This window comes from Hemitrygon akajei, chromosome 4 (genome assembly GCF_048418815.1).
Source record: "Hemitrygon akajei chromosome 4, sHemAka1.3, whole genome shotgun sequence".
Taxonomy (NCBI): domain Eukaryota; kingdom Metazoa; phylum Chordata; class Chondrichthyes; order Myliobatiformes; family Dasyatidae; genus Hemitrygon; species Hemitrygon akajei.
The window spans coordinates 129,730,988-129,744,385 of NC_133127.1; the positions used below are offsets into that span (position 1 = coordinate 129,730,988).

Sequence of the window (13,398 nt, forward strand, 5' to 3'; positions counted from 1 at the left end):
TTCTCTGCAAAATTCAGCACACAGAAGCGAAAAAAACCTTGTGGGAAGAGAAATTTGTGACATCAGAAACACCAAAAACCTTCTCTACTTTTCCTCTTAGCTGTGATCTCAGGAAGTAGTTATTAAAAGGTCAAGCCACAATGCAGTCAGCATTCTGTCAGATGCTGGAGAGTGTTCACTAGGAGTAAGTCTGTACTGCAACATGTGTGTCCTCCAGAGGGTGCAAGCTTCTGAACTACTCTGTGCAGGAGCCAAATTCCAAGTGCAAAGGGCACTTTTGACAGAAATTGTCAGTAAGGGCACGATTTCAGGCAGATCAGCAAAATGTGCTCTGGGCTTTTATTGTGTAAATGGCATTCACCTAAAAGGTAAGGTTTTACACAGTGTCAGTTGTGTTTTCAGAATCACAATGTCATACAGCCCATAAACAGGCCCTTTGGCCCACCAGGTTGATATCTATACATTGATTTTATCTTCTATTCTCGCCACATTCTCATCAGCCCTCAGATTCTATACTTGAAGCAATTTTACAGTGGCTGGTTCGCCTACTGACTCACACGTCCTTGGGATGTCAAGGAAAACTGATACAGTCATATGGGGAACACGCAGACAGTATCCGAAGTCAGGATTGAACCGGGTACTCTGGTACTGTGAGGAGCTGCACCACCGTCTCACCACTTTTTTGACCTCTGCAGTAGAGAACTAAGCAGCATAGAAACCACCTGTTAGGTTTCTGAGAGTGAGGTGATCCTGAGTTTGGCTGAGAATAGTACAGGCTCTTGACTTTGTCTTTTCTTTGCCTGTGGCCTCCAAAAACCATAATCATACAAGTTCATACAGGTCCTTGCATTGCTCTTAAGGTCAAAATCAAATTTAACCTTACTCACATACTTGCCCCGGGATCCTTACAGCTGGTCTCTGGCGACATGTGTCACAAGTGACATTTTTGACTTCTGCATTATGTCAGTGAAATTCCTGTACGTAGATCTTCCTTACAATCTGCCTCCTGAGTTGCACTGCTCTTCTCTGTTCTCTCTGCCTTCCTCAGAAGACTATGCTGCCCAGTTCATGACACTGCAGCATACATTCAAATCTTGGGAGTGGTCCTCAGTAACTGAAGGAGTGCTGGTTGTGTTATGGTGTGACTTTCCTGAAGTCAGAGCTGTGAAGAAAATGCTGCTAATGCAGGAAATTAGACTGCTTACACCTTCTGTTCTGAAATTAGAGTGGTATTATAGAGGGGATCCCATCTATGCTGTTTTGGAACTCACACTAATTAATGAATTTTGTGTTTTTTACAATCTTTTTCATACAATATTGGGGAGATTGTTAACTGATGAGCACAGTTCAGTTTCTCAGCCTTTGTTTCTTTTTGTTAAGAAAGTTAAGTACCAAAATCAAATATTGAGCTTCCAGGAGAAGAAAAGTTTTACTTCAGGTAAAGATTCATGTGCTTAAGTGATATTTACAAAAGTACAGGCCTGAAGATTGTTTAAAAGCTTATGTCTAATTTGGGATATAGTCACCAAAATATTATTTAGAGATTTGTGTTTGTTCAGGAGTTAGAACACAGAATATTCTAAAGATAAATCAAGCAAAAACTAAGGCAGGACATTTTAAAGGATAATCTATAGTAATCAATTTTTTTTGTTCCCAAACTACAGTGTTTGCCAGATGCTGCATGCAATTAACATAATCTTCAAAAATGTTAAAATGCCAGTTGGTTCCACTGCCTAGGTACTGTAGGACAATAAAATGGAGGGACTGATGTGTGTTCAAATGGTTTAGTTCCACTGAAACAATGAAAAATTGCCTTAAAAAAACACTAATCCTGTTGGCAAATACTAATCCTGTCACAGGTGTTAGTCCAAAGTTTTTCAAGATCTTTACCTTGAGGGTCAAGGAGTTAATCAGATTATGAAGAGAGGTCTGGTAATTAGCACAATCTGCTTCATTCTGACAGCAAGCTTATCTGGCTATTTTCCTTTCTTTCTGAACAAATGTCATGTAAGTTGGAAATGCATTTTTCAATATCAAAATGTATTTTACTTATGCGTAGTTGGAATTTTAAGGTTTTCCCCCATAAGGTTTGGTAGGGTCTGTATCTTTCTCTAACTAACCTTTGAATGTAAAGAAATGATTAAAGATTAAAAATTAGTTTTATTTGTTACATGTACGTTGAAACATGCAGTGAAAAGCATTGTTTTGCATCAATGACCAACACAGTCCGAAGATGTACCAGGAGCAGCCCCCAAAAGTGTTGTCATGCCTACAACTCCCAACCCCGTACATCTTTGGAATGTGGGAGGAAACCAGAGCACCTGAAGGAAACGCAGGGGAGAACGTGCACCCTCCGTATAGATAGCAACACGAACTGAGCCCTGATCTTACAGCTGGCGCTGTAAAGCATTACGCCAACCAGCACACCACCCTGTTGCCCTATTCTGTGTTTTTCAATTCTCTGCTGGTCACCCTGTGATTCATTCACTTTAATGAGCAGAAAACCACTGACTAGCAAGGGTAGAAGTAGAAAACCTCAGAGGCAGGTTCATAAGCAACACTTTCATATAAGTGCTATAACCATAAGCCAAGACAGTGTACAAATGTTAATCAGTCTCAATCTTGAATATCATTTTATTGATATACTACTCAGTTGACCAATCTTAAATGCCAAAATTTGTTATCTTTGCCAGAAGAACTGCAGTAGTTCACAATCTTCTCAAGAGTGGCAATAAATGCTGGCCTTTCAGATCTTGCAGTATTGATGAGATTTGCCAGATACTAGACCTTGATGTACTACCAATATTATAGCAAGACCTAAAAAAACAAAGTTGAACTTGGGTTCCCCAGCACTTTAATTGGTATATTTCTGATCAGCAAAGTCCCAGTGGAAGTTTCATATTCTTACTGGCTTACAAAGAGAGTGAATAAAGGCTCTGCACTTTCAGAGAAGATGCTACACTGACAATTGATATGCAAACTGTAGCTTTGTTGAGAAACAAGTCTGTATTCGTTCATGGTATGTTATTTTTTTAAGCTGGAACTTAAACTAACAAAGCTAACAAAATTAACTTTTGTGAAGATGTTATTGATTAAGCTTAAAAGAAATCTGAAGAACTACTGTTGCTTTAGTGGAAGACTGATTAATGCCACGATCATCTCTAACTATAGATTACTGTGGTGTCAAGATCTGTCTGAGGACTGATGATGACTATGTATTTTTTATAAAGGCATTGAAAACTGTTGTGCTCTTTTTCAGTTAACTTCTTAAATTAACAAGCTAATTTTCCATTTTGTTAATCTCATGCAAACATTAAATCAACAAGTCTAGTTTATACTTGTTGGAGGATACAAGGAGAATCTCGTGGTCTTTGTGGATGTTCCCCTTGGGACTTCTTACATTCACCTTGAGAACAACTAAAACATCCCCAGCAGGAAAATATTTATAGCTCTGCATCCTTGGTATTTCACCACGCATGAGCCAATAAACAGGCTAGTATATATAGCCATTTGCATGGAGTGGGGGTTGAACCCACAGTTCTATGATTCAGACAAGATTGATGTCATTAAAACAAGGCTGGTTTATTTCAGTAAAAATACTAAACTTGATTCTCTAGAAATTGCTGTGTGCCCTAATGTATCTACGGAAATGGCATTAAGATGTTGAGAGAGTGACCGCTGACCTTGAGCATCAAAATTAATTTGCAGTTCCCTTTTTCCAATGGCCAACAGGGGAAGTGGGCACACAGGTTTCATTGGAATTGTCATCTTCCCAGGTGGTGCAGATTACCGTTCACTGCATGCTTATTGCTTTATGTGTTGTATGTCAACTCTGTCCTGTACCAGAAGCAATAAGAACTTTATTCCTTTTGCACATTCGGGTGTGCAGTGATCAGCATTGAATCATGTAAGTCAATTCCCAACATAATTTATAAATTTGCTGATGATACAATCATTGTTGGTAGATTCTCAGATGGAGATGAGAAGGCATACAGGAGCAAAGTATACCAGCTAGTTGAGTGGTGTTGCAGCAACAACCTCAATGTCAGTAACATGAAAGAGCTGATTGTGGACTTCAGGAAGGGCAAGATGATGGAACACAAACTAATCCTCATAGATCAGAATTGGAGAGAGTGAGCAATTTCAAGTTTTTGGATATGCAAACACGAGGAAATCTGCTGGAAATTCAAGCAACACACACAAAATACTCGTGGAATGCAGCAGGCCAGGTAGCATCTATTGGAAGAAACACAGTCGGCATTTCAGGTCGAGACCCTTTGTCAGGACTAACTGAAAGGAAAGATAGTAAGAGATTTGAAAGTAGTGGGGGGAGGGGGAAATCCAAAATGATAGGAGAAGACCGGAGGGGGTGGGGTGAAGCTAAGAGCTGGAAAGGTGATTGGCAAAAGGGATACAGAGCTGGAGAAGGGAAAGGATCATGGGATGGGAGGCCTCGGGAGAAAGAAAGGGGGAGGGGGGAGCACCAGAAGGAGATGGAGAACAGGCAGAGTGATGGGCAGAGCGAGAACAAAAAGGGGAGGGGGGAAAATAAATAAATCGGGGATGGGTTAAGAAGGGGAGGAGGAGCATTAATGGAAGTTAGAGAAGTCAATGTTCATGCCATCAGGTTGGAGGCTGCCCAGACGGAATATAAGGTGTTGTTCCTCCAACCTGAGTGTGGCTTCATCTTGACAGTAGAGGAGGCCATGGATAGACATATCAGAATGGAAATGGCAAGTGGAATTAAAATGTTTGGCCACTGGGAGATCCTGCTTTCTCTGGCAGACAGAGCGTAGGTGTTCAGCGAAACGGTCTCCCAGTCTGCGTCGGGTCTCACCAATATATAAAAGGCCATACTGGGAGCACCTGACGCAGTATACCACATCAGCCGACTCACAGGTGAAGTGTCGCCTCACCTGGAAGGACTGTCTGGGGCCCTGAATGATGGTGAGGGAGGAAGTGTAAAGGCAGGTGTAGCACTTGTTCCGCTTAAAAGGATAAGTGCCAGGAGGGAGATCGGTGGGAAGGGATGGGGGGGGGGGGGGGGGAACTAGTGGACAAGGGAGTCACGTAGGGAGCGATCCCTGAGGTAAGCAGAAAGGTGGGGGGAGGGAAAGATGTGCTTGGTAGTGGGATCCCATTGGAGGTGGCAGAAGTTACAGAGAATTATATGTTGAACCCGGAGGCTGGTGGGGTGGTAGGTGAGGACAAGGGGGACCCTATCCCGAGCGGGGTGGCGGGCGGATGGGGTGAGGGCAGATGTGCAGGAAATGGGAGAGATGCATTTGAGAGCAGAGTTGATGGTGGAGGAAGGGAAGCTCCTTTGTTTAAAAAAGGAAGACATCTCCTTCGTCCTGGAATGAAAAGCCTCATCCTGAGAGCAGATGCAGTGGAGACGGAGGAATTGCGAGAAGGGGATAACATTTTTGCAAGAGACAGGGTAGGAAGAGGAATAGTCCAGGTAGCTGTGAGAGTCTGTAGGCTTATAGTAGATAAACTGTCTCCAGAGATGGAGACAGAAAGATCAAAAAAGGGGAGGGAGGTGTCAGAAATGGACCAGGTAAATTTGAGGGCAGGGTGAAAGTTGGAGGCAAAGTTAATGAAGTCAATGAGCTCAGCATGCATGCAGGAGGCAGCACCTATGCAGTCATTGCTGTAGCAAAGGAAAAGGGGTTGGATACCCGTATAGGCTTGGAACATGGACTGTTCCACAAATGCAAAAAAAAGGCAGGCATACAGGTGCCCATGGCTACTCCTTTGGTTGGGAGGATGTGGATTTCAAGATCTCTGAGGATCTAATGTAGTAACCTATCGATGAGGTTATAAAGAAGGCAAGACAGTGGCCATATTTCATTAAGAGTTTGAAGAGATTTGGTTTGTCAACTAAAATACTCAAAAACATCTATAGTTGTACTGTGAAGAGCATTCTTACAGGCTACATCACTGTCTGGTAGAGGGTGGGGGGGGGGGGGCTACTGTACAGGACCAAAAGGAGCTACAGAAAGTTGTAAGATTAGTCCACTCCATCTTGGGTACCAATCTCCATAGCACCCAAGACATCTTCAAGGAGTGGTACCTCAAAAAGGTGACGTCCATTATTAAGGACCCCCATTACCCAGGGCATGCCCTCTACTTTTTGTTACTGCCAGTGAGGAGGTCCAGAAGCCTGAAGGCATACACTCAGAAATTCAGGAACAGCTTCTTCCCCTCTGCCACATGTTTCCTAAATGGACATTGAACCCATGAATACCACCTCATTTTTAAAATATATATTATTTCTGTTTTTGCACTGTTTTTAATCTATTCTATGTACATACTTACTGTGTTTATTTATTTCCCCCTTTTTTTCTATATTATCATGTCTTACATTGAACTGCTGCTGCTAAGTTAACAAATTTCACGATCTGTGTTGGTGATAATAAACCTGATTCTGATTTTGGTTCTGATTCTAATTCATACTAACTGCAGCCATATTGTTTTCATTCCATGGTGCTGCACTATACCATTACATTCCTGCAGAATAGCTGCTGTGGAAAAGGGCTGTCCATTGATTCTGGCCCTTGATTTCATGTGTGATTTGCGTACATGTGCACAGTGAACACTGTACATACAGTGAAGGCCAAGCTGCCAAACAAGGTCTGGAAAATCGTATCCATAGTTTGGTTCACTTTCAGAACTCTACAGTATTCAACAGAGTTGCATAGAGCACAACCTTGTCATTAGCAAGAGACATTCACCAGGTACGGGGTGAGTAATAGAGTACCAAATGCATGAAGAGGAAGTTAAGGTGAAAACCTAGGCAACCCTGTTAGGTAAGATGCTTATTAAAGGACTCATCCAAGTGTGATACTAATACCAATAATGCCAATCTCCATTCACAAACTGTCCCAGAGTTTATATCCCTCTTTGCTGACCCTTACAGTTTCTATCTGAACATCATGAAGAATTAAAAGCTACTACAAAATAAGTAATTGGAACTAACTTCAGGAGTGAAATCATGTAGTATTAACATGCAAAGATCAATCAATCAGTTCTTTGCATTTCCTCTGTCCTTGACTTTTGAGTGCCTTTGGCAGTCCCTATCATCCATCTAGTTCAGTGGAAGCCCATTGTCTCTCAGCAGAGGAAACTGCAGCTACTCTTGGAGGACTGTTGTGGCTTGACATGGAAGTCAGTCATCTGAGCTGAGTGGCTGATAGGTACCAGTAGAGCACGGACAGAGTCGCAGGATGGGAGAGTGAATGTAGTGGCATTGATCTAAAGGAAATTCGTCAGGCTGATTCTCGGGATGAGTTTCGAGAACAGTGAGGCACATTGGGATTGTATTCTTAGGAGTTCAAAAGAATGAGGAGTAATCTGGTTGAAGCATATAGATCCTAATGGAGCATAACAGGATAGCTGGTGAAATCTGTTCACCAGTAGGCAGATTTCAAACAAGGAGTCATAGTTTCAAGGTAAAGGACCAGCCATTCAAAATATATGTAGGTAGAAATTCCTCCTCAGAGAGGGTAGTGAACCTTTTAGATTCTGTATCCCAGAGAGTGTGGAAGCTAGAGTGAGACATGAGTACCATTTTTGTCATACTTTCCCAGGGTTAGTTTCACTTGTAGAACAGCCACTCTAAGAGCCACAGTTGGCTGCAGGTTCTTGAAGTGAGTTATAACTGCCCCTTTACCAATATTGTCCCCCTGATAATGTGTTTAGACAATCAATTGTGGTTCCCGTTTACAGATGGTGAAACCTTCATAATGAGCAGGCAGCATGAAGTTGCCATGCTTGCCTGCATTGCAACCAACTGCATAGGTTAATCAGGCTTTGCAATCCCCCTGCTCATTTTCATGGGTCTCCAATTTAGACTTCCACTCCCATAGCCACAACCACTGAACTGAAAATAATATGATCAGTCAATATTAAAATTAACTTTAAACTGGAACGCAGTGCACAATTCAGTCTAACAAAAGAGCCATGCAATTACTGCAGCTGAACTACAAGGTTACTTGGCAATACAAGTCTATGAAAGTGGAATCATTCACTGGAAGCAAAGGATGACTGACTGGACAAAAGGAAAACTGACTGCCTTTCTTAGAGAGAAAGTATGCATTGAAATTCCCTGCAGTAAACAATGGGATTGAATTAATTCTTGATAAAGAAGCTTGTGGTCTCAAGAAATATTGCAGCAGGTCAAATTATCGATGCTTCACCTAGAACCAAATAAAGCATATATGCCTTATAGCAATGGCTGCCTCTGGATTGTTATAAAATGCGGTGTATAAAATAGGAATTCCGGAAACTATCTAATAAATATGGAGCTAATTTGTAACATATGTTGGTAAAATAAAGTTGAATGCATAATTGCAGTGAAAAACATAATCAGAAGTGTGTATGGAGCTTTTCCAGGGATTTAAAATGCATCAGTTCTGATAGAACAGTACAAATGTAAATGATTAACATTAGCTTTTTAAATTAAGGCCGCCTTTATCTATGTTTAGTATCAAACCAGAACACTGTTCAATAGTTGCTGATCAGGAAATCAATAAATTAGCTATTTTATTTGTCCATCTTGTTGACAGGTTGATAAATGTCAATTGGTTGAAAGCCAATTTATGTGTCTCTGCTGTAATAAGCAAACATTGGCAATTCCTGAATGTTACGCTCAGCAGTGAACATTTGTGAGAATACAAATATCCATAAACTATATGGAGGTCATAGAATGTAAACAAAAGTCTGGAGGTCAGTTCTCCAAACCAGGATTAATCAGAGGCATTCAGGTGAATTTAAAATAGCAATACAAATAACCCTTCTTGCATTTATATAATAACAACATTGAAAAGCATTATCAAATGTAGTTTGACATGAAGCCACATGAGGAGGTGACTAAGTCTTGATTGAAGAAAAATAACTTAAAGAAGTAAAAAAGAGGTTGAGGAATAAAGCGGGTTGGGAATGGTGAGACTTAGGACCTAGTTTGTTGAAGGCATACCAGCAATGGACTGACTAAACCAAGGCACAAGAGTTCAGAACTGGAAGAGTAAGAGATCTTTGAGGATTGACAGGGAATAGGTGGTTACTGGGGTAGAGAAGTGAGGTAGTGTAGGCATTTGAGAGTTCGTTAGAACATTTTGATATTGAGGTCTTGCCGGAGCACAAGCAACTTTAGGTTTGCCTGAATAGGATTGGTGGGTGAACTGGACTTGGGAGATGGGGAATCAGAAGTTTGGCTAAGATCCAGAATTCTTCAGTTCATGGTATGCACTAAGAAAGGAAAACTAGAAACCATAGACTTAAAAAAAAAACCCTTAACAATAAATGGTCTCTGGAAGTCTATAGTTCTTCCTAAGTGGTGAGGACATAGTTCAATTTGCATTCAAACCAATAATCGAGCAACATACTGATGCAACTGTAAGTTTACTGAAAAAATAATCTTTTTAATTATCCAGGATTGATATATATCTGTAGAGGTACCAGTGCTCCAAACAGCTGAAACCCAAAATGTCTCAACAAATCCAAACAGCATACACCCAATAAGCAGAACTTATTCCCATGGAATTCCTCTGTGGAAATAGGATTGCTGTACTACTGAGCCAGATTTCCAAAAGAAGTGCCAGCCCAGATCTAGGAAGGTTTGACCATATATTATAAGTGTGCACATATGCAAAACTCAATTGTTCTTTCTTTCTGGTTAAAACTAAATACAATAATCAAAATTCTTCATGTATTCGACAAGTATTCACATTCTGTCTAGCTTATAGCAATTAGCATATAATTCCAATATATTTACAGCAGTGTATCTTTGAATTGTATCAGTATTTATTCTTAAGTAATATCTTCCAGCTCCATGTTTAGAACCAATAAAGATTGCTGTAAGAAATGGGGAGCTGGGCTTAAATGAAGGAAATTATCATCACCTTTGTCACCAATTTCCATCCTGCTCTCACCTTCTAGGTTGCCCATATCATGTGGGGGTTAGCTGGTGATCTGTGTGTATGTGTATGCGTGTGTCTGGCTACAGTTTAAATTAGCTTAATTGGGGTTGGGAACTGTAAAGGAAAGAAACAAAGCAGGAAATGTACGTTTGAAGAGTAATAAGTGAAATAAATATTCAGATGAAACCAGGGCAAGCAACGAAAGTAGTCAAAATACAGAAAAATGTTAAAAGGGCAAAACTAGATTTGCTGTATCTAAGTGCACATGGTAAACAAGTAACTAACACAATTGGAAGAAAATGGATTTGATCTAATGACCAAAACAGAACTGTGACTGCATAATGTCAAGTGGAAGGAGTTGAATGTTCATGAGCATTTAGGAAGAAAATACAAAACTGAAAAGGAAGATGGGTGGGGCTGTTAATCTGGGTTTGCATTAGACTATAAGATCATAAACCAGCTGATGGTAAAGTGGCATCTGCACTGGACTTCAAGGCTCCTGCCAGTCAGCCAGTATCTTTCCTATAGTATCATGGGCTCTTATGTTAAGCAGCCTCATCTGTGGCACCTTGTCCAAAGCCTTCTGAAAACCCCAGTAAGCAATGTCCACTGAGTCTCCTTCCACTATCTTGCCTGCTATTTCCTCAAAGAATTCCAACAGATTTGTGAGGTAAGATTTCCCCATAAGGAAACCATGCTAACTTTAGCCTATTTTATCATATGCTTCTAAGTACCCTGAAAACCCATACTTAATAATGGATTCCAACATCTTTAATTTGTTTTGTTCTGCCTCCTTTCCTAGAGTGTTGTGACTTTTGCAATTTTCCATTCCTCCAGAACCATTCCAGAATTTAGTAATTCTTGAAAGTGTCTCCACAATCTCTTCAGCTACCTCTTTCAGAACCCTGTGAGTGTAGTCCATCTGTTCCAGGTGACTTATCTATCTTCAGACCCTTCAACTTTCCAAACACCATCTCCTTAGTAATAGCAATAACACTTATTTCTGCTCCCTCAAATTCTGGCATACTGCTAGTATCTCCCATAGTGAAGACTGACACAAAATACTGATGAAGTTCATCCACCATTTCTTTGTCTCCCATTATTACCGCTCCAGCATCATTTTCCAGCAGTTAGATACCCCCTCTCACCTCTTTCACTCTTCATATATCTGAAAAAAATTGATATCCTCTTTTGTATTAATGGCTAGCTTAACATTATATTTAATCTTTTCTCTCCTTATGGTTTTTTAGTTGGCTTCTGTTCATTTTTAAAAACTTACCAATTCTCTAATTTCCTATTTTTTTTGCTATATTATATGCCCTCTCTTTCACTTTGATGCTGTCTTTGACTTACTTTGTCTGACACGGTTGCCTCATCCTTTAGAATATTTCTTCATCTTTGGGATGCATCTATCCTCTGCCTTCTGAATTGGCCCCAGAAACTCCAGCCATTGTTGTTCTGCCATCATCCCTGCTAGTGTCCTCTTCCAATCAACTTTGGCAGCTTGCCTCTCGTGTCTCTGTAATTCCCTTCACTCCGCTGTAATACCGATGCATCTGACTTTATCTTCTTCCTCAAACTGCAGGGTGAATTCTATCATTATGATCACTACGTCCTAAGGGTTTATTTACCTTAAACTCCCTAATCAAATATGGTTCATTACAAAACTCCCATTCAAGAATTTCCTTTCCCTTAGTGGGCTCAACTATAATCTGCTCTAAAATGCCATCTTGTAGGCATTATAGAAATTCTCTCTATTGGGACCCAGCACCCAGCCTTATTACCCCAATCTACCTGCATATTGAAATCCCCCATTACTATCATACCATTGCCCTTTTAACCAACAGAGCCCCCATCCCCTCTGTCTATCTGCCTGTCTCTGATACAGTGTGTATTCTTGGATGTTAAGTTCCCTACTTTGACTTTCTTTCAGCCACGACTGAGTGATGCCTATGTCATACCTGCCAATCTCTACATGCACTACAAGATCTTCTACCTTATTTCGTATACTGCATGCATTTAAATATAACTCCTTCAGTCCTGAATTCACTATCCTTTTTGATTTTGTCCCATATTACACTTCAGCTCAGGTTCTGTTGAGGTTCTGTTTTACAGCTTTCTACCTAACTCCCTATATTCTCCCTTCAGGGCCTCTTCCATTTCCTATCAATGTCATTGGTACCAATATGTACAGTACCACGACTTCCAGCTCTCCCTCTTCACAATACTGTGGACCCAATCTGAGACATCCCTAACCCTGACATCTGGGGGGGCAGCATACCATCCAGGTGTCTATCTCATGCCCACTGAGTCTCCTGTCTGCTCCTCTAACTAATGAATTCCCAAACTATGACACTCCACTTCGCCCCATTTCCCTTCTGAGCCACAGAGCCAGACTTGGTTCCAGAGACCTGCTTGCTGCAGCTTCTCCCTGTTAAGTACTTCCGCACTCCCACCCCCCACCCTGACAATAGTATCCAAAATGGTGTAAGTATTATTGAAGGGAACAGTCACGGGGGTACTCTGCACTGGCTGCCTATTGCCTTTCCCTCTTCTGACAGCCATGCAGGTACCTGCCTTCTGGACCTTACGGGTGACTACTTCTCTGCACCTCTTATCTATCACCCCCTCATTTCCCATATGACCTGAAGGTCATTGAGCCGCAGCATCTGCTTTCTTATTATTGTCTCAAATAAAATTCAGTCCCGATGAGACTTGCAGTTTTCAAATGGCTCCCACACTACAAGAAGTTGCTCTCTCACTTGTTCCTTCAAGCAGTGACTCACTCCTGATGAGATATGCAGTTTTCAACTGGCTCACACCCTGCAAGATGTCACTCTCTCACTTGCTACCTCAAACTAATGAGTAATTCTCATTACTATACTAAAGAATAATAATGAGAATTGGTCTTCAACTAATAGATCATGATCCAGAATGATGTTAAGAAGCAGAAAAGGCAGAAGTGGTAGGGATTATTTATTGGCCACCAATTTGTAGTTGGTCATATTGGTCACAGAATAAATCAGGAAATTATCTCTGCCTGTAACCATTGTAATACTATGTCATGCTATTTAAATCTACATTTACACTGGACAAGTCAAATTAGTGGTAATAAGATGCAGGAAGAATTCATGGAATGTTTGAAGTTGGTTTTTTAGTCAATATATTAATAATCCAAAGAGGAATGTACTATTCCTGTTTTAGATATAGTATCTTGCAATGAAAACAAGTTCATTAGTAATCCTGAGTTAAAGATGCCTTTAGGGAAGAGTGCTCATAATATGATAGAATTTTCGCATTGAGCTTGAAAGTAATAAGGTCTTAAATCTAAGCGAAGGAAGCTACAAAGGTATTGGAGCACCTGGTTGTAAAAAGGTATAATGACTGAACTGAGGAGCAAAGTATTCATTCAGATTGTGAGAATTTTTTTTACCATGGAAGGTTTGCAGTTTTAGTAATGTATTCAAATCAAAGA

At 40.7% G+C, this 13,398-nt stretch overlaps 1 protein-coding gene across 4 annotated transcripts in view; it reads left to right on the forward strand.

Annotated features, from left to right (window-relative positions):
• ccdc82 (coiled-coil domain containing 82) overlaps positions 1–13,398 on the forward strand; it is a 92,345-nt gene that overhangs the window by 44,539 nt on the left and 34,408 nt on the right. Inside the window, exon 8 of one of the 4 annotated variants that reach the window (XM_073043294.1) lies at positions 2,192–3,354. The exons of the other annotated variants lie outside the window; for them this stretch is intronic. Within the exon in view, the coding sequence (XP_072899395.1) occupies positions 2,192–2,194 (3 nt within the window). The 3' untranslated portion in view covers positions 2,195–3,354. Of the gene's footprint in view, positions 1–2,191; positions 3,355–13,398 lie in introns of those variants that run through there. 4 annotated transcript variants of the gene reach the window in all.